Here is a 20,920-nt window from a genome sequence, read left to right on the forward strand (position 1 = left end):
AACTGAAGAAATGAAAATAAAATAACACGCAGAGGATAAAGGACGAGAAAACGAACAAACGAAGAAACTAGTGAAAATAGCGTAATGTCTACTCTAGATTCCTGAGCCCAAACATACGGATAAGGGGTGATTGTTACTTTTCCTTTCTCCTCCCAATATAAGCCATCCGTTTAAACATTGTTTTATTATTATTTTTTTCAGCCGGAACAACAGTTACAATATTCTATTAAATTTTATACATAATTGGCTCCTTTCCCACAAAGCGCCTTGTCGCGGGCAGCGAACTATCCCATCAGGCACCATCTTGCATGTCTCTTGCTTCGGTCGTTTCACGTTCGACTCGAACAAGATGCGCCACCTTATTGAATATTTCTCGGTCACGAATGCAACGCTTTTGCAGCGTCTGTCGCCTATTGTACGGTCCTAGATACAGAGGAAGAGTAAAGATGATGCTGAGGAAAAAAAAAATTGAGAAAGTGCCTCATTGCCTGCGTCTACCTTTAGCGATGAAAAAGAAAAACTAGGTTACATGGGTGCATGCCAAACATCACCAACAACAATCTTGGCCTTAACAGGAACGACTGTATGCCCGATATCATCTAAACAGCACCGATGCAGTCTGGCAAGGTGCGTTGCGTCAGCTGCCATCACTCTTTGGAATCGGAGAACGAATTGCTGTTTTTATAACACACGAGCCCTTACCACCCGCTAGGGGCTCAGTTCTTCTTCTTCCTCTCCTGACTTTTGTTTTTTGTTGTCTTTATCTTCCCGTTTGGTAACCTTGTAGTGTAGTGTGTAATGTAGTGTAAGGCATGCTTTCACGAATTTCCATTTTATGTAGTCATCTCTTTGTCCACCACACATTTTGTGTCCTACCTCTTGTCGTTCTGTCTAAAACGTTGGCTACTTCTCAAAGGGACCCTGAACGACCTGGGTCGCAGTGTTGCAAGCGAAACCTGTTTCGACGTACAAAGAAACAAACCGACCACCTCTGCGGCAGAGATGTTTCAAGAGCTCAAGCGACATCTCTATTTTTTTTTTGTCTCTCCCTCTGCAATTCGACGAATCGGTGATGAGTCAAAATGCCTTCGGTATATTTCAAGACGCCGCGGTGGGCTTCTGCGAAGTGGAATATTGAAATGGCGAACGCGCGAACGGTCGGTTTCTTGGAAGGAAAGTAGTTGCACACCTTGCGGCAACTCTTGTCTTGAGTGATGCATCCAACGCGATTTTTCGGAATGCTGGCGCCACATTGAAATATTCGAAACAGCCGCACATTGAAACACGCATATCCATCTGCCTGCCGTTTCTAGCATTTTTCCTTAGATCGTCCCATCAGCGGAAGACAAGGACGCCTTGAAAATGGCTCCACTTTCAAGACGAAAGCCTGTAATGGCTCATGCTCCTGTGGACAAAATGTGTCCCGCTTTTGCAGTGGCTCTGATTGGCCGAGGCGGGATGACGTCATAGAAGTTTCGACCAATAACAGAGCCCCATCGCAGTACGCGCGAATGCGTGTCTTATATGGCCATATGTCAATCAATAATTAATTACTAATATTGACTAATTAATAATGTAATTACTAATCGATAACTAATTATTAAATTTCTAATTATATAATAATGAATAATACTTTTATTAATGACATATTATTGATTAATAAATAAATACCCACTTAATGGGTAATTAATTATTCAATTACTAATTAGTGTCGGCTGCGTAGCAGAATCCGGCACTCAGGCTTTCGCCTTTCGCTACTTTAGTCGCTAAAGTCCCTCGTAATTTTTTCTGATTAGGAGTCCCACAACGTTGTGTGCTCTTCTGTCTGTGGCATACAAACGTTATCATTTACCTCGGAAATAATTATTTGGAAATGTGTAAATCCCTCGATTTAACTGGCTCCACTTTTCTGATTAGGAGTCACGCAACGTTGCGTGCTCTTGTGTCTGTTGCGTACAAAATTTGTCATTTACCTAGGAAATAATTAATTGGAAATGTGTAAACTCCTGGATTTAACTAACTTCTTTAAGGCAATTTATTTAATGTGCCCATTTTACAGAAATTGCAGCGTCATGGGGGTTCTGTGCAAAACATTGTGAGCATGTCTCTGACAGGTGCTGACTAGAAGACAGATGATGTGGCATGCTGAGTAATAATGTGATGGCTTAGGACTGTATGCTAATGAGTACATGTAAGATAACAGAGACAAAAGATAAGAACTTAGTGATTAAGCCAATAGCGAAGTACATGAAGCTTACGTGTTCCCGCAAACTTTCTTACGGAGAGAATATTAGCTCGGTAGCCTGCGTAAGTGCAGCCTGGGTTGAAACGACACATGCATTTCACGTTAGACGCGACTATCGTTTTTCTACGCCTGCTAGTAGAAACGAGTGTACTAAGCACTGCTGGCGAGACGCTGTTTATGTCCGTTGATCTCCTTTTAGCGCTTAATCTAGAACGCCTTGTTACGCTTATCGCCACCTGAGAGCCAAAAGCGTAGCGACGACCCGACGTCTTAACGACTTGTGGGCTTAAGCGCCTCGGCTGTTAGTGACGGCACATTAAACTCGCGTTTTCTTTCTGCGTTAGGAAAATGTTACTGTGCCTTCAGCCTTCTCGTTAAGAGAGGAGTCTGTTTCTTTTTTTCGTGTGCCTTTTTTTCTTATCTGGTTTAGGCGACACTTGCGGACACCGAAGTGTCACACTCTGGACCGCCTTATCTTATCGCAACCGCCTACGCCAAGGGTTACTAACTGGGCTCAGAATATTGAGGACGCTGTGTCGTGTCGGCTTCCCCGCAGGACACGAGAGGCGGCACTCGGGGCAGCAGCAGCGGCGGCGACGGGCAGGTGTGAAGACAGCGGAACAAGCATGAGCCGAGTCCCATGACGCCCACGCGTCTAGACGATCTCAACATGATCTCCAACAACGTTATGTCCTTCGTCAAGAAGGTGAGTTGAGCGTGATCGCGTTACGCTTTACGCCTGCAATGACCTCGGACGCCATAATATGTACAGACCACGAGTTCGTTCTCAAGATAGATGTATTTATTGAAAGGAAAAGGCAGAAAGGTTGGCTGGAATAATTCGAATCTGGCCTGCTACTCTGCACTGGGGAAGGGGAAGGAGAGAAGAAGGTCATGATGGGTGATGATGTGGGAGAAGGCATATGAAATACATATACAGGCACAGTAGCTTGCCTCACAAGCGCGAATAAAGCCAGCTGGCGCACAAAATACGGCTAAGAGCACGCACTTCCTGGAAACCCTTCCCCTTGTCCTTCCAAGCGCCCAGCAGCAGTTCCTCCGACAGAGGCCTCTTGTCTAAACGCTTCAAGGAAGCCGCTAGCACACTTCTTTCGTGCGAATACGCTCATACGGTCATACGCGAATACGTTCTCAAACAACACACGAAGAATCTGAGAAGTTTGGACAGGAGAGCCTGCGAAAAGAAAAAAAACATTTCTGCAGTGTCATACATGCCAGTCACTTAAGTACATTTGACTAGCTGTTTTTGAGAATTTAATGAACTAATTATTGAGCTCAGTCAACTCAAGACCAATACATAAAGCTATCAGGTTAACGCTGAACTTTGCATAAATTTATTCCCCGAAGGCGCACATCTTAAACGAGGAGCAACCTATATGAATATCGTTTGTTATGTGGCGAATCTACTTTGTATGGGAAGCTTCCCTATTTGGAAGAACACACATTTTGGAGGTAAAACTTTTGCTTTATTTTCTATGCCTGAATAACCGTTATACACGTACAATACATGCTTCATTTTTATCTAGTATCACGTTTAAGCGATGACTTCGTGAAACAGATTCCATTAATTAATTTCAGAGGACATGCATTCAGTAAACGTTTGTTGCACACTGCACGAAGACACATTACCAGCTTTTCAAGCGCTTAGAAGCACACTCATCGTGTTCCAAGGTGTTGTGAATAGACAAGGTGTGCTCGAGCTTACCCAACCCGGCTTATACCCAAGTGACTCTGTAATGAGATCTTTTGGGGATTACTAAACGCTTACTAAAATGCCCAAAGAATACCGGTAAGGGTTTTGAAACACTCACTGCACAACAATATGATCGTGTCATGTGTTGTCCCTCGGATGAACAAAACTTAAAGCACATTTTTCTTTGTTAACATATATTTGAAGAAGCTTGACTTTTATTTGGCGACCTCTGTTTCTAGATTCGTTAGCCAGTAAATACATAAACTGATATTTTATGCTCCAAGAAAAACATTTTTGCGCTAGTTTGGGGGATTCCGCTAAATATTCGAACAATACTGTTCCCACTTCGAGATATGTATCAATTCACTGCCACGCTGCCATCTGATCTGCTCGCCGTCTTGGTTAGCTCATTTGGCGGAGCGACTGCACAAGAAAAGCTGTGGTCCCAGTTTTGCTCCCCGGACCACGACCACTTTTCTTTACCTACGAAGTTTCTGAGGAACCTGTGTGGCATTTTTGTAGCCGAACGGCTGCACCTGAATGGATATCAATGCGTAATTACTTCTTATTATTACTCTACCTATGAGGAAGACGATTTCGATCGCGCACCCACATTTATGCCGGTATAAACTTCGCGAAATGCTTGCTCTCTTGAAAGGGCAGTGCGGGCAAAATTGACAAAGTTTTGTTCGTAACTAAAGTCACCTTTTCGTCGAGAATTTCAAATTGAAATTGAAATATTTTTTTCGCCACTCAATTTGAACTTGTCAAGTCAACACTTAAAGCAACTCCGTGTTTTTCATTTGCACATTACTGGTGGTGCTGAACGGCTTCAGTCATCCGCGCCTAGAAAGCAATCACACCACATGATTTTTTGTGAAAGTGGCCTCTATCTTCGATGCTAGGATTTAATTTGTTTCGTATTTCTTAATTTCTTAGGGCTCTTTTCTTTTCGCAAAAGTATGTTCACTCTAATTTAAACGTTGAAAAAAGTTGAAATTCATGATGATGATAATGAAGGCTGCCAGCACCGTCATCCTGGCAGGCCTTGATGACAACGACCTTGTGAATCATGACTACCCTCACTCGTCATATTTCCCTTTCATCAAGCATCCTCGTATGCGTTCTCCTCCTCTTCCACCTCCTGGACAGATGGTGAAGAGTGGCTCGGACGAAGACGGAATGCGGATAGGCAGCAAGTTTCGAGCCACCGTGGCCGGCCTCAGTCCGCGGGCGTCGCGTGCCGACCTCGGTCACCTGACGCCCGAGGAACGCTCCATACTTGCTAGGGTATGGCAAAAGGAGGATGAGTTCGAAACGCTCGTCAAGTGAGTACGCCCTAATTCATCTGGCAACCTCCCCGTCTCAATCTTTTAAGGCGAAAGCCTTTAATGGCTCATGCTGTCGTGTACAAAATGTGTCCCGCTTTTGCGGTGGCTCTGATTGGCCGAGGCGGGATGACGTCATAGAGGTCTCGACCAATCACAGAGCACCACCACAGTATGCGCGAACATGTGCCTTATATGGCCATATGTAAATCAACGAGCAATTACTAATCAATAATTAATTACTAACTAAATGAAAACTAGTGAAGCGATTCATTTATTAACTAATAACTAATTACCTACCTAATAACTAATCAATTATAATTACTAATTAGTGCCAGTTGATAAGTAGAATGTGGCACTCAGGCTATAGCCTTTCACTACTTTAGTCGCTAAAGTCTCTCGTAATTTTTTTCTTTCTGTCTTTCACCCATTTTGGTGCAGTCTTGGGATCGAGAAGAAACAATAATACGATTTTACTTTTTTGTATTTTAAATATCGAAACCCAAGTTGTCTGCTATTTTTAGCGAAATTCCCGGATAATATTCAAGTTTTAAACATATACCTGCTCATTTTCAAGGACACAGCATTTTAATTTGGCAATTCACTGGGGAAACGGGCAGTGTGTTTTGTTTGCAGGTAATTGAACCGTTGGCTCTAAACTATTAAGTCGTTAAAACTGAAGGTCTGCAGGGCTTCAATTAAGCCGCTTTAAAGTGCTAGCAAGAAGGCTAAGCACCAGAGAACAGAAAGCCTGCTCTTTCTTTTTTTTTTTTGTCTCGACGTTATTGATGACTTCTTTTTCTGAAATAAGTACCCCAAACGCCAGAGGCTCCCCCAAATTTACCCGCTCGCGGTCACTGGTAGTGATATTCGAATCTTATTCTTACGCCGCAAAATATTGCTTTCAGGCCTGCAGTGTTCTTCACATCTTTTGTTGCTGCAAATAAAATAGTACTGCAATCTTCGATAGATGTTCTGCCAACCTTAGCACAGAGGCAATTAAAGATAAACTTAGACATTAGAGTCATATCGTGCAATATTAGGCTTGAGCGGAAGCATTTTTTATTTTTTTAGTTTTATTTTATCTTGATTGTAATTTTAATTCATAATAGGTGGTGACGAATGAAAAACAGCTGCGCTGAATTTACTGATGCCAACTTACTGGCTATTTTCACTCACGTCAGATAGGACTGAGACCTTTCATCTCAATGCGTTGAGTTGTGTATGAATCAATTCATCATGTGATCTCAACGTTCCTTTTTATTCGAATGAAGGATTTGCTAAATCGTACCTCGCTGCGAAAATTGTATTTGGTATTTAAATCAACCTGGCCTCTTTTGAATCCGTGTTAAAGAGAACGTCACGCACACACGGCTCTGATCTGCAATATACAAACTCGAAACTCTTATTACATGAAAAATAGAACTACACGCCTGCGACAGTTACAAAATTTTCTCACTACGTAACCACTGGGGAGGGGGGGGGGGGGGGGGGGGGGGGGAGTCTCTAGTCTTTGTGTTTTGGTAGGCAAGAAAAAAAAAAAGGAAAAACACGGACGCATTCCGACTCTTATATAAGGTGGCTTCCTCTACAGTCTCGAGTATATGCAGTGAAGTACCCTTTCCGGTATTCCTGTAACAAGTAGCTTTGTGCGCAGCCGTGGGCCAGAGTACAACCATACTGGGGGAAAGCTTCGCTGGCGATAGAGTCAAAGTTACAGGGCCGGAACTTTATTTGCAGTGTTACTGAGCCAAGTGGTTAAGGCATATCTGGCCTCACTCGCGGCTTCAGTAGTGTGCCTTCACTTTGAAATAATATTTTCCCAGCTGTCAACTACGCAGAGATAGGTTCCTTTACATAGCTTTAGAAAGACTGCGTCAACATAAGTTCACGACTGAACAGCACTCCTCACGACTCTCTTATCGGAACAAGCTCTTTTCGAAAGCATACAAAATCAATGGTATGATGAGTCAGGCGTCGTCCGCCTACGCTTCGCGGGTTCGACGAAAGGCAGTGCAGCCTGAACAGCATGAGCATGACGGGTTATCCTCAACGCTGTACAGGATATTTTAGCAGTACAATCCTGAAGTAGTCATAAAATTATTTATTCTTGAGTCACATGAGCAAGACCCGCAAAATTTCAGGGTAGGGATGATAATGTGCTGCAGCGTGAGCTGGTGCCTGTCGGCTCCATAGGTTTCTATGTATTGTCACAGAATGTCGTCTCCTGAATCCGATTGTTTCAGTATAATTGTATAATATTGTTATCGCGGCTGAAGACGCGGATGCACATGAAAGCGGATACACCCATTGTTGCCGCTTCACCCTACATGGAAGGTGATAGTTGTGATATTTCGCAATAGCGTATTGGGCTCGTTGTGCTGACAAGACTTCGCCGTAACCTGGCTTCACACCACTCGTTGCCAAACGGTTCGAAAAAACTTCTCATTGGTTGGCAGGCTCAAGACGTCGCGACCATACGACTTTGCGCGGCAATTTCAAACACTCCGAATTTAAATAAAGCTAATGAGTGTATAGATAATCCAAGTATAGCCAAAATTGGCAAGGATGTTCCTCTAATGGGGCTACTTCACAACAAGAAGTAATTAAAATAAAATAAATTTGCCCTCAATTGGGTTCGAATTCAGGCCTTCTGCATGCCAGGCAGGCAAGGAACGAATAGGCCACGAAAGGGCGTTAGTACCAAGCGTGTTAGAGGGACACCTAGCGAACGCGTTGCGGTGCGTACAACGAGAAAAGATGGCGAATTGTTTTAAAACTAAAAATGAGAAAAAACTATTTGCTGTCGCGTCAAAATTGAGGCAAAGCATAAGCATCTCTAAAGTTTTATCTATGTAACGAGCTGCTATATCAGCAAAACAATTATTTGGGCTTGTCGGTACTGGATTCCAGAATTTTTACTTGCTAGCGGAATCAAAACAAGCAGAACAGACACAACACAAGGTGGTTTAGAATTGGTAATGGCAGCGTAGAAAAAGATGTAGGAGTGGGTACATAAACCAAAAAGAAACTGAACAAGCGTTGAGAAGGTGTCTAAGCTCGATAAACTGCATCTACTTCAGCCCTGCAAACTTCTTAACCGCATCCGTCCACCTAACTTTCTGCCGCTCCCTATGGCATCAATGGGTGAGTTTGGATCAAAAAATAAATATTGTTTATCAGGTTATTTATCAGAGAATTATGAATTATTCAACCTCTTCCGTCCCTAGCTGTTCATCTTTCAGCGTGCAATGCGCTCTCCATACGCAGAAAAGCCCAGACGCCTCCGCTTACTCCACCAACGTCTCAGCCAACGTCGACGGCCACGTCTACACCGGAAAAGGCCTGCGACAAGGTGTTTCCCGGCGTCAGCGTCCTCAAACCTGGCTGCAGCAGTGGCTCCGTAACCGGGGCCCTCGGCACAGCGTCAACAGCGACGACAGCGGCAGTGGCGGCGGCGACCAACTCGACTCCGGCCTCGGCGACACCGCCACCTCCGCCCGCCAGGCCGTGCCGCATCTGCCGCAAGGGCATCCAGGCGGGCGAGCCGTGCCACACGTGTGACGACTGCAAGCAGCTGGTGTGCGACGACTGTGCGTCGTACTCGCGCGATCCCCAGCACGCGGTGTGGCGCTGCTCGTGTTGCCGACGCCGCATGAGTCACGACCGCCTCGGACCGCCGCCCGGATCGGGCATGCACAGGGTGCCGTCGGTGCGGAGAATGGTGAGGGAGAGATGACCAGCGAGGATGTGAGACAGCTTAGTAGGCCTGATTGATTTATAGAAAGGGGAAGGCACGGTAACTGTCTCATTTGTCTCCTGTGGACACCTCAACCGCGCCGTAAGGGAAGGGAGGAAGGTGGCAGTGAAAGTGGAAAGAGAGAAAGAGGAGCCGTAGTGGAGGGCTACGGAGTAATTTCGACCACCTGGAGATCTTTAACGTGCGCTGACATCGCACAGCACACGGACGCCTCTTCGTTTCGCCTCCATCGAAACGCAGCCGCAGCTTAGTAGGCCTTATTTAGCTGGCCTCTGTTGTGAGCTTAATGCGAAACATTTCGGCGGGCAATGTTAACTATTCCCAGGTGGTCGAAATTACTCCGTAGCCCTCCACTGCGGCTCTTCTTTCTCGCTTTACACTTTCTCTTCCAGCTTCCTCCCTTCCCTTACGGCGCGGTTCAGGTGTCCACAGAAGCAGGTGCGACAAATACTGCGCCTTTCCCTTCCTGTGAACCAATTTAGTATTATTAACGCGTCTTTTTGTCATTGAAATTTTTTTATTATCCAACTGCATCTGAATTACCAAGAAGAGTAAGAAGAAAAGTCAAGACGTGGAATAAGTAAAAGAGCTTGTATAGCAGCAAAATTTGTATTAATAATAAAAGAAATACAATCCATTCCGTGCACTATATAATCATAGATTTCGGAAGAATACATCTTTTTCTTATACTTTGTCTATGGTACAGTTTCTTCTGCACGCACGGCTCCTAAATTTCTTCAAATACTAGCCATTCCAAACATTTGTCCATCGAAACAAAACCTATCATCAACAAAATAAAAGCAGCTGTTACGTTCGCTTTATACTTCTTCCCTTTGTCCGCTCTAGTGACCCAGTCGTATGTTCTCAATCATACCGAGCCAAGCGGACCCTCATCGTACTGCCTTTGATTTCAGACGCGTTTACGAAATTAAGTTTCTTTTTGGGCCATGCAGCGTTGACTTTGCTTAGTGGACGCTTCAGTTGAGGCTTCGTGGTGACGCTGAAGGTGCCACTGATCCCTTTGCAAGATGCCTCTTAGGGCGTTCCGAACGAGCCACTGTGCCGACTCAAGGCTATAGATAGGCTAGAAAGCTCTCGTACAAGCAGCTTAGCAAGCTAGAGGAATTAGAGATAGTTATTGCAGCTTGAAATAGTCGCGGAGTAATCTCAGTGCCACAGTATGCTGCACATTTGGCGTGGCTTCAAAACTGCTCGTTCTGTATTCTACAAGGCAGTGTGAACCATCACATTCAGGAGGAGTCACTGCAATGCTTCAAGGCTAACAAATATTGCCAGCTTAACGTCATCTGAAGGAATGAGATTTAACTCTCTCTGTGCAATCATGACGCAAGTTTACACCTTTGTGTGTACTAACGCGCCAACAATACTTCACTCTTTTGCCCTTATTATTAGCCGGAGCGAATTCAGCGGTTTGAACCATACGTCTGTGGTCTGTCTCTAGTAGCAACAAGTCTCTGTTCTCGCTTTATCATTACCAACAGATTGGTAAGCAGCTTACGCTGTTTGCGAGCCATTGTCTGCCACGAAGTGGCGTCGTCCCGTAAACACCCAACCAGCATCCCAAGATTTTCAGAAGGAAATGAATCAGAATTCAATAAGGAAGATAATAACAGCCATAAGAGGACCGTAAACAATGTTACAAGCTGACCATGCTTTAGGCGGCTGGCTACAAGAGTGATTCGTAACGACGGCGAATTTCTGGCGTAGTAATGATAGTTAGCAGTGACGCAAAAAGCAGGGTCATCTAAATATACCTTTTTTTTACCGTAATATCCGCAGCGCAACTCCCGATACAAAAAAACTCACTTATAGGACCCTGGTAAGACCGGTGCTTGAATACGGGAAAATTGTGTGGGACCCTCACACCGCATCTGACAAAACAAAAACTGAAACAGTCCAAAGACTTGCTTCCCGTTTTATCTACAATAAATACCTAAGAACCAATTCACCAACCGAATTGTGCAAATCAGCCGACCTCGAAAAGCTAGAATGCCGCACTAAGATAGAAAGGCTGAAGTATCTCTTTCTTCCAATCCATGGTCACTTTAAGATGAACACATCACACTATTTTGAAGTACACCCCGATGAGTCATCAAGACATCGGCATAGTATGTATATTCCTGTGCCGCTTTCTCATAATGATTGTTTTAAATACAGCTTTTTTCCTCGTGTGATTAAAGAGTGGAACATGCTGCCTGACTGCATTGTAAAAAGCAATACTCTAGATGCCTTTCTTGAAAGCCTAAAAACATACTTTGAACAAAACGCGCCTATATAAAAGTTGTCCCTCTGCATAATCTGTTTCCCTTTGTTTCTTCTGCTGTATTATTTGACGTTCTGTTTCACGTCCACTGTATTTGCTTGTATTTTTGTGTCGGACTTTTGTAGTTGTTGAAACGTACTCCTTTTTTTTGTGAATTTTGTTTATTTCCACTCCTGTAATAGCCTGCATAGGCTGACAGTATTAATGAATGAATGAATGAATGAATGAATGAATGAATGAATGAATGAATGAATGAATGAATGAATGAATGAATGAATGAATGAATGAAGCGTGATTTACTGGCAGAACCAGCGGCGAGTGCCTCTCGGCCACTGACCTTTCCGTTCCGCTTTGCAGACGGAACGCATCGTGCAAGACAGCGGTGGCCTCGGCTGCAGCACGGGACCCCGGGGCAGCTTCATGCTCAGTGAGCCTCTCAAAGAGGCTCTCAGGCTCGAGATGCAGATGCAGGTGAGCAGACGTCTTGTTCTGAGCGCGTGCGCAGGAGCGCCTGTTATCCTGCCGCGAAGCTGCACTCTTGCGCCACTGCGCAGATGGAATGGGATTGCCGACCACGTTGACTGCACGGGGTTTCACCGTGGTTTGAAAATAAACAAATATTCGAGCATCAAAGCAAACATCCCATTGATAGCACGCCTAGAGCCAATTGCTCAATTTAAATAATTAGTTGAATAATCCTTCAATCAACATATCAATGAATTCAATGTCCGCCGTGCTGGCGCGTTTGCGGCGTTTGACTGTTGTGCCCAAGGATGCGGGATCGAATCCCGCCCGCGGCAGCAGCGTTTCGATGCAGGCAGAAGGCAAGGTACCTGTATGCTGTGCTTTGTCAGTGCACGTTCAAGACTTCCAGGTAGTCGAAATCTCCAGAGTCATTCAGTACGCGTCTCTCATAGTCTGAGTCGCTTTGGGATGTTAAACCCCATAAACCAAACCAAACCAAACCAATGCATTAAATGTTTACGAGAAAAACACATACATCAGCAGGTCCTCAATAAAGGGCTCCAAAGGAACCTAATACTCAAATTGCGGGCCAAAATGGACACATGTGTCACATCAATCAAGATCAATTTTCAATATCTCGAAGAATAGACTTCACTGCATGCGTAAGGCAACAAAAAGAAGAGAATTGGTCGTTGAAACCGATTAAAAACTTATCACAGCGTGTCACTGTGTCATATTATGTTCAGAATCTGCGTTGCGCGTGCGTCAACAGCGCTCACCCTTTCGTTTGTTGTGGCCGCCGCCACCACTGCTCCCCTCCTCTCCCCTCCTCCCTAGCTCACGTCAGGCACGCCAGAAGCAAGGTCACGTCTGGAGCACGCTTAAAGATCCCTTGCGATTGGCTGAACAGGGCTGCTATAACTTCTACAATGCTACAAGCAGGTGATGAGATAGAGTATGGACCAAGGCAACATTTCAGCTGTCTTTGGGAAAGAAAACTAACACTGCACATGTGTATTACGGACACCATGGTTATCTTTGTTAGAACGTTAAATCGTTATCGTTATCGTTATCGTTATTAGAAGGTTAAAGGTAAGAGCAGACAATTCAGAAGTCATGAAGAATTCTATGTTTTTGCCCTATAATTACATAGATATGATAGCGAAAACATAAATTGATTTACCATAATTTCTTCTAACATCTGGAAAGTATGGAACGTTGCGATAATAGCGAGTTATGTTGATTAGTGATAGCATGTTCAGGAACTATTTTCACTTATATAAAAAATTGTAGGCAACATGAACGACATAGATTATTGACGGGCGTAATGTTATTACCAGCAAAAGCAGTGACGAAGGTGTCATATAACGCGAAAACGTAACATTGCACCGTATATGAGCTACCTATTGAAAGTAAATGCGTAGTAAATAAATGATTGTTTATTGTGCATACACAACTATGGTTCCGATAGCAGAGATAAAGGTGATCTCAAAGCTGTGCTTCAGTGCCAAGCGTGATGCTGAGGTAGGGATTGAAGTTCACTGCTAAATATACTGCGACATTGTCGATACCGATATCAAGCAATTCAATACGACAGAAAATGCGCTGTCTTTGCCAAAATAAACCAGGCTGTATGTTTTACTGTACGCTTGTATTCTGAAGCCCCAACATGGATTCCCACAGAATCACAACTTGTTAAGAAGTGAGGAAACCAGTAGGGAATTCGTACCACATCTGAAGCTCTAAATCTGTGCAAAGTAAAGGACAGCAGCTGACATTTACTTTGCACAGATTTAGAGCTTCAGATGTGGTACGAATTCTCTACTACCTGATTGAGAAGCGGAACACGCAGCCTTGTTTCTTTTGGCAACGGTGGTACATGAAGCATGAGTGTAGGTTAACCTAAGATCACAACATGGGTTTCCGGGCGAAGGGTACGGCTGTGTAAACGAGAAGCAGGCTTAGCGCTCGGGAGCTGGGCCTAATACACCGGGCCATGCTTCTCACCCACAAAGGCATGAAGGTTGTTTGTAGGGCTTCTGGGCTCTGAACGATATGCTGCTCTAGGTTATCGTTGGGTTTTATGCCTTTAATGCAACGGGTCAGGCCACAGGCGGTCAAGGTTAAAGGGGGGACAAGTTTTTGTTGCGGAGCACAAATCTGGCACTGCGATGCTTGCGCAGGCTTGCCTCCGAAAGTGCAGGTTCGTGATAGTGTTAATTCCGCTTCGCTCTTCCTTCCTCCATAATATCTTCACGCAGGTGGACGGTGGCTGCCTGGCGCCCCCCAGCGCCCGCACCATCGTCAAACGCGGCTCGTACGCGGGCCAGACAGAGTGGCAACGGAATGGCTTGCGCTCCTCCTCTCCCGAGCGCCGGCACAGCTACCAGAAGCCCGGACCGGGGCCCGACAGGGATCGGGGCGGTGCCTCGTCCGACAGCTCCCTTGAGGACGACTACCTGCCCCGGGCCGGAAGGCTGCGCCGGAAGTCCAGGCTCCAGAGGCACAAGGGACGCTCCACAACCGCAGATGTGAGCTTTCGCTCTAAAAGTAGCCATCATCATCATCATCATCATCATCACCACCACCTCTATAATCGCCTAGATTGATTCAGCTTCAACCTACTATCGCGCAAAGACGACGACACAAGAAAGAAAAGGACTCCACATGCGCACACTACCAACTGTTTGTTGAAAGAAAAAAAATGAAATATTTAAACTCTACACAAAGCATGTGTTCAAAGCTTAATCGCTCTCAATCCTGCCGGTATCAAGAATCACAAAAATGAGATGACTAAACACATATGACTAAACACTTAAAACAAAAGGCAACGAAATTTAAACGAAAAAAAAAAAACTTAGCAAAAACAGTCAGCCAATCATATCAAAAGCAGTGTCAAGTATTCTAAGCAATAGCAGTCAAAATCAGACATAAAAACAAAACAAGCAAGAAGGTAAAATAGCAAAAACAAAGCTAACTCACAAAAATCGTCGCAATAGCAGTGAGTCACTCGTAGCAAAAGCAGTGTCAAGTGTTCGAAGCAAAATATGTAAAACGTAAGAACAAAACGAAAAAGGTAAAATAAAAAAAAATACACGGTACCACCAGACAGGTTCCGTGCTGTGTATTGTTTTTTATTTTACCTTGTTTTTGTTTTGCTTTCACATTTAGGTTTTGACTTTTTTTGCTTCGAACACTTGACACTGCTTTTGCTACGAGTGACTGACTACTATTGCTACGATTTTTAGTTACCTTTGTTGTCGGTATTTTACTTTGTTGTTTGTTTTGTTTTGATGCTTTAAGTTTTGACAGCAATTGCTTCGAATACTTGACACTGCTTTTGCTACGATTGGCTGACTGCTACTGCTAATCTTTGTTTGGTTTATAATTTTACCTTTGTTTTAAGTGTTTAGTCATGTCATTTGCTGATTTGTAAGAGCAATGGTTAGCCTTGACCGCCTAGTAAAGAGCAGAGACATTAGTCTGCCAACCAAGATCCGTATAACTCGTGCTATGGTCTTTCCAGTTGTGATGTATGGATGCGAGAGTTGGACTGTGAAAAAGGCTGACCGCCGAAGAATTGACGCCTTTGAATTGTGGTGCTGGCGAAGACTCTTGAGAGTTCCTTGGACTGCCAGAAGATCAAATCAGTCGATATTGTCGAGCATAAACCCTGACTGCTCATTGGAGGGTAAAATTCTAAAGTTAAAGCTCAGCTACTTTGGTCATCTGATGAGAAGAGAGGAGTCGCTGGAGAAAGATTTGATGTTGGGAAAGGTTAGGGTTACCGGAGAAGGGTAGGCAGCGAACGCGATGGTTAGATGGCATCCTCGAGGCACTGCAGATGAAGTTATGTGATGTTAGGAAGATAGTAAGAGACCGGAAAGCGTGGCGTGACATGGTCCATAGGGTCACGAAGAGTCGGACACGACTGAACGACTGAACATCAATACCGGCAGGGCTGACAGCGGTTACGCTTTGAGCACATGCGTTGTCGAAGGTTTAAATATGCCCCCATTTTCTTCCCATTAAGCAGTTGGTAGTGTGCGTAAGTGGTGTCCTTTTCTCTCTTGAGTCGTCGTCTCTGCGCCGTAGTGGTCTTCAAGTCATGAACCAAATCGCGCCATAGGCCTTCATTCTATTGATTCACCTGTTCACCAAATGCCTCAGTCTTGCACCTCTTATATAGCTTTCTACCATGCCATTACCGATCGGCTTACCTGCTGAGCATAATATGCCATCTAAATTGTTTTTTTACGCCTCACAGCTAAGATCTTGAGTGCCATAACGGTTACAAGATTCTTTTTTTTTTTACAATTACGGTGTCCTTTAAAATAACTATGTTTAGAAGCCGCATATACATTACTCTCTCTCTCTCTCTCTCTCTCTCTCTCTCTCTCTCTCTCTCTCTCTCTCTCTGGGCAACAGTTAGACAAGCGAATGTATCCAGAGGATCATGATTGAAGGGATCGGCTAAAGTTTGATAGATGCACTCTGTGGCTAAAGTTCAAAGTTTCGTGGGTTCTGCTTCTAATTCGTGTAAAAATGTTCCTTTGTAATTCATCATCATCATCATCATCAGCCTGATTATACCCACTGCAGGGCGAAGGCTTCTCCCATATTTCTCCACTTAACCCGGTTCTATGCTAGCTGCATTCACTTGACCCCTGCGAACTTCTTAACCTCATCCGCCCACCTAACTTTCTGCCGCCCCCTGCTACGCTTTTCTTCCCTTGGAATCCAGTTTTTTACCCTAAGCGACCATCGGTTATCCTCTCTTCGCACTACATGTCCTGCCCATGTCCATTTCTTCTTCTTAATTTCTACTAGAATGTCGGTAACTTGAGTTATTTCTCTGACCCACTCTGCACGCTTTCTATCTCTTAATGTTACCCCTACCATTTTTCGTTCCATAGCCCTCTGGGTTGTCCTCAACTTAGTAGAACTCTCTTGGTTAGCCTCCACGTTTCAGCCCCATAGGTGAGTACAGGCAAGATGCAACTGTTGTATACTTTCCTCTTGAGCGATGCCGGTAAGCTGCTAGTCATAATCTGCAAGTTCTTGCCAAATGCACTCCATCCCAATCTTATTCTTCTTGTTATTTCCTTTTCATGGTCCGGATCTGCGGTTACTACCTGTCCTAAGTAGACATATTCGCCTACTACTTCCAGTATTTCGCTACCTAATGTAAACTGCCTTTGTAATTCACGGTAGTGCTTTTCATTGGAGAGGATAGAAAAATAACTATTTCAATTTCAAGAGGTTTGGAAAATTGTAAATTGCATTGCGAGCCACGTGAGGCGATCAGAAGCAAACTTCATGAGCTCTAAACTTTTGACAAAAGCTGTACGAGTACTCTGGTACCCGTAGACCACTCTAGAGTGTTCAGATGTGCAACGACGTTGTCGGGACAGCGCTCTATTTCGGAGAGACGACTTTGCTCCCATTGTTCCATGACAACGAAGAAAGCTTTTTGTTCTTTATTTTTTGCTCAGGAGGCAGCATGTAAATGCGGTTCTACTGATTGGCATCAATGTTTTTTTTTTTTTCTCAAGTTAAAATGTTAGAATCTTTTCTGTGAAACAAAAGCCATTCTTGCCAACCCGTTTAATTCAAATTGCCTCATGCCATCACGAAAGTTATTCTCTGACTAAAACAGCTGATGTCGTGTAGGTGCGTATTTATGTGCGTGTAGGTGCGTATTGTTGTAGGCGCATTTTATTCGTTGCTTTCATGCCCAAATTTGCATCACACCGGATAAAAACTTACTGCTGCGTGCTTTCTGAAATGTGTAAAGTCGGACTGCTCGATGGCTTCTGCAAACTCTTGCGCAGTCACCTTGGCAGGTGCATCTGGGACACTATCTGCGCGCGTGACCAATTAGCAAAATTTCGATTAGTCTGAAAAGTCGACTAATAACAATTCGCAAATTGCCATATTTTGAGCTTTCGAGCAAAGTCGGCGCGGAATCTTATCGAAGCCTATTAATTTCAGTGTATACGCCAGCCAGGAAACGGAACCTGAGAGAAAGCGGTTGACTGGACACTCTATTTCGACGACATCCAAAAAACACTTACTCACTCCAAGTCGCCCATTACAAACAATGCACAGAATTTTTCGAATACGCTTTCTGGTCTCTTTAACGCTTGAAGACATGAACGTTGTGTAGCATCGAAGAAAAGTGTCGGAGTTCTCATTATGTTCTAAGGAACATTGATTTTAAAGACTGAAAGCAATTCGGCAAGACCTTGCACACTTTCCGACATAATGTTTTACAGTGGTTCTCGATTCGGTACTTGGCAGCCCGCATACTGTTCAGCGTGCCAGAAAATCGTCCGTTTCGGTTTGAGTCGGTGTCTGGCCTGTCGCGTCGTGTCGACTTCATAAACCAAAAGCTCCTCTCGCACTCCAACAGGAGGAAGACTCCGAGGGCAATGAGTGGCGCAGCAACACCTCTTCTTCTTCGGCGCTGGACAGCCTGGAGGCGGACGGCGGCTGTGCGCCGCCTCACTCTTCTCAGCGGGGCGGTGGTCGGCTGGGCGTGCTGACGCGCTACAGTTCGGAGAGCTCTGACGTGAGCGACCTAAGCGGCGGCCGCGGGGCCCCGGAGAGCTCGCCGGACGAGCGCCGCAGCATCCCGAGCGTGACGGTGGACGCCATCGGGCTGCCGCCCCCGTCGGTGGGCCTCTACGAGGAAGTGCGCCGGTGCTCGACGGGCAGCGCCCTGCCGCGCATGCCCATCCCGGAAAACCAGGTACAATGCGCATCGAGTGCGATTCGAACGCTAGAGTCAAGTCGCATCGAACTCTGATGCCGCGTAAGGATATCGAGAAAACAGTTGGACGCACTAGTAGTCTCCGGCCCATTTTCTATCATTTGGCAACGAAACACTAACAGACAATCTATGTCCGGGTTCAGTCAATTCGCATCGAACACCAGTGCTTCTCAAAGTGATTTCGAGAACATCCACAAGAGCTTACTCTCATATTTAGTCTGTTTTCAGTGGTCTAAATAAAGAGACGCTATATTCACGCTCAGCAGGGCCGCATCTAAAGGTAATGTCTAAACACATCGAAGGTTAATCATGTGTGAATAAATCAAATAAACACATTCTGAGCGTGTTTCTGCAAGTTCACCCAGCTCTGTGTGAGTGCACGTTTCCTTCAATTGCCCGTCATTGCCAATAGTGGCATATTATATACTTATTTCTGATTGCGGAGGTCTGCGAAAACTATGGCATTCTCCTCGCCGTCAAAGTGTGGTATGAGTGCAATCACGGTGCCAGAGACTCTGGACTCAAGTGACCACGTGTCCTGCGAATTCGCGTGCATTCGCAGTTGTGCCTCTTTCCGGGCGCCCCCCACGGCACTGGCAGCACTCACTCGCTGGACCTGCCACGTGAGGAGCTGGGAAAGCCCGAGCGGAGGGCCTCGGCCCCCGAAGGGGACAACATCAAAATCGTCATCGACGACGTGGACTCCCAGGGCCCGCCGCCGGCTCCGCTACGCAAGAGGGTGCTGCTCCAGAGGGACCCCGCCGACACAGGAGCACGCAGTGAGTGAGCGCGTCCAGCCGTGTGACATGCGGTCCACCGGTAGGGAGGCGTACTTCCACACCGCATTAAAGTAGCAGTGGATGAGGCAAGAGGGGAGAGCTTTTCTTCTTTCGGTACCAATTTCACCATTCTACCAGAGCACATGTCCTGATGCTACAAGCAAGCAACCTTTCATTTTAAATATGGAATGATAATTACTCCTGTACGATTCCACAAGAAATCAAAACTAATATTTGACAATCTAACGACGATTCCATTTACGCCGGGGCTTCAGGAGGTTCCGTCTATCGTACGCAGCTGGAATTTTTCGCAGTAATGACCTCAGCATGACCAAATGTGACGTTATCATGACGTCACTGCCAGTCATGACCGATGTCTTCATCAAGCTGACCCCATCGGGCGTCCGATCCAGGCGTCCGTGCTGCACGCCTTTCATTTCGTACTTTTTTGAATGCCGTACCACACAGCAAACAGAAACAGACGTTGTACAGCAGACATCAGCGACGTTTCCAAATTGGTTTACAGCAAAGAAAACGCGCGCTCTCAGTCTTACTTCGCCAACGAAAACAGATCGACATGACGAGTCTCAAAGTATAATCACGGATAACTTAGTCGAACCAAACGCAAACGGTATCGCTGTGTCATCAGTCTAATTTGAGAGTGCAATCTGCCCTAATTTGATTTGGTTTTGTAGGTATATTATGCAAATGTTCAATGTGTCAATTCAAAAATAATTTTTTTTGTAAGAATAATATTTCGGGAGTAAACAGGTATGGACGATGTCATGTCAAAGACAGCTCGTATTAGCGCTGTGCTCGGGTTTTGCAAAGCCGTGCGAGTGAAGTTGTGCACGCCCTGAGGAATATATGTCGCGTATTCAAAATACATTTGGAAAACAGTAAGTTAGGCTTCTTTTGATCATTTTAAGGAAGCTTTTGCTTGCAAGACGCAATTTTAAAAATTACAGTGAGGAAATATTCGGCCCGATTTAGAATTTTTTGTCTTCTCGTCTAGACGTCCCACCTTCACGCTCTTAGAATTGCTAGGCACTTATAATAAAACGTGCACTGCCTTTGCTTGCTATGCAGCTAAGGGAAGCATAAGAATTTTTTTTCTTAATATCATCATCATCATCATGAGCCTGATTATACCCACTGCAGGGTGAAGGCCTCTCCCATATTTCTCCACTTAACCCGGTTTTGTGCTAGCTGCATCCACTTGACCCCTGCGAACTTCTCAATCTCATTCGCCCACCTAACTTTCTGCCGCCCCCTGCTACGCTTTCCTTCCCTTGGAATCCAGTTTGTTATCCTCAGTGACCATCGGTTATCCTCTCTTCGCACTACATGTCCCGCCCATATCCATTTCTTCTTCTTAATTTCCACTAGAATGTCGGTAACTTGAACTATTTCTCTGACGCACTCTGCACGCTTTCTATCTCTTAACGTTACCCCTACCATTTTTCGTTCCATAGCCCTCTGGGTTGTCCTCAACTTGAGTAGAACTCTCTTGGTTAGCCTCCACGTTTCAGCCCCATAGGTGAGTACACAATATAGGTCTTAATATAGG

At 45.0% G+C, this 20,920-nt stretch overlaps 1 protein-coding gene across 1 annotated transcript in view; it reads left to right on the forward strand.

Moving 5' to 3' along the window:
- Positions 1 to 2,885: 2,885 nt before the first annotated feature.
- The window catches only part of Fife (regulating synaptic membrane exocytosis protein fife), a 44,487-nt gene continuing 26,452 nt past the window's right edge, over positions 2,886 to 20,920 (forward strand). The window contains exons 1-7 of the mRNA XM_084579797.1: positions 2,886 to 2,951; positions 5,112 to 5,287; positions 8,558 to 9,011; positions 11,689 to 11,802; positions 14,058 to 14,327; positions 18,212 to 18,550; positions 19,134 to 19,350. Coding sequence (XP_084435923.1) covers positions 2,886 to 2,951; positions 5,112 to 5,287; positions 8,558 to 9,011; positions 11,689 to 11,802; positions 14,058 to 14,327; positions 18,212 to 18,550; positions 19,134 to 19,350 — 1,636 coding nt within the window. The remainder of the gene's footprint in view (positions 2,952 to 5,111; positions 5,288 to 8,557; positions 9,012 to 11,688; positions 11,803 to 14,057; positions 14,328 to 18,211; positions 18,551 to 19,133; positions 19,351 to 20,920) is intronic.

Source organism: Amblyomma maculatum, chromosome 9, assembly GCF_055883805.1.
Source record: "Amblyomma maculatum isolate TAMU_Amacu chromosome 9, ASM5588380v1, whole genome shotgun sequence".
Lineage (NCBI taxonomy): Eukaryota > Metazoa > Arthropoda > Arachnida > Ixodida > Ixodidae > Amblyomma > Amblyomma maculatum.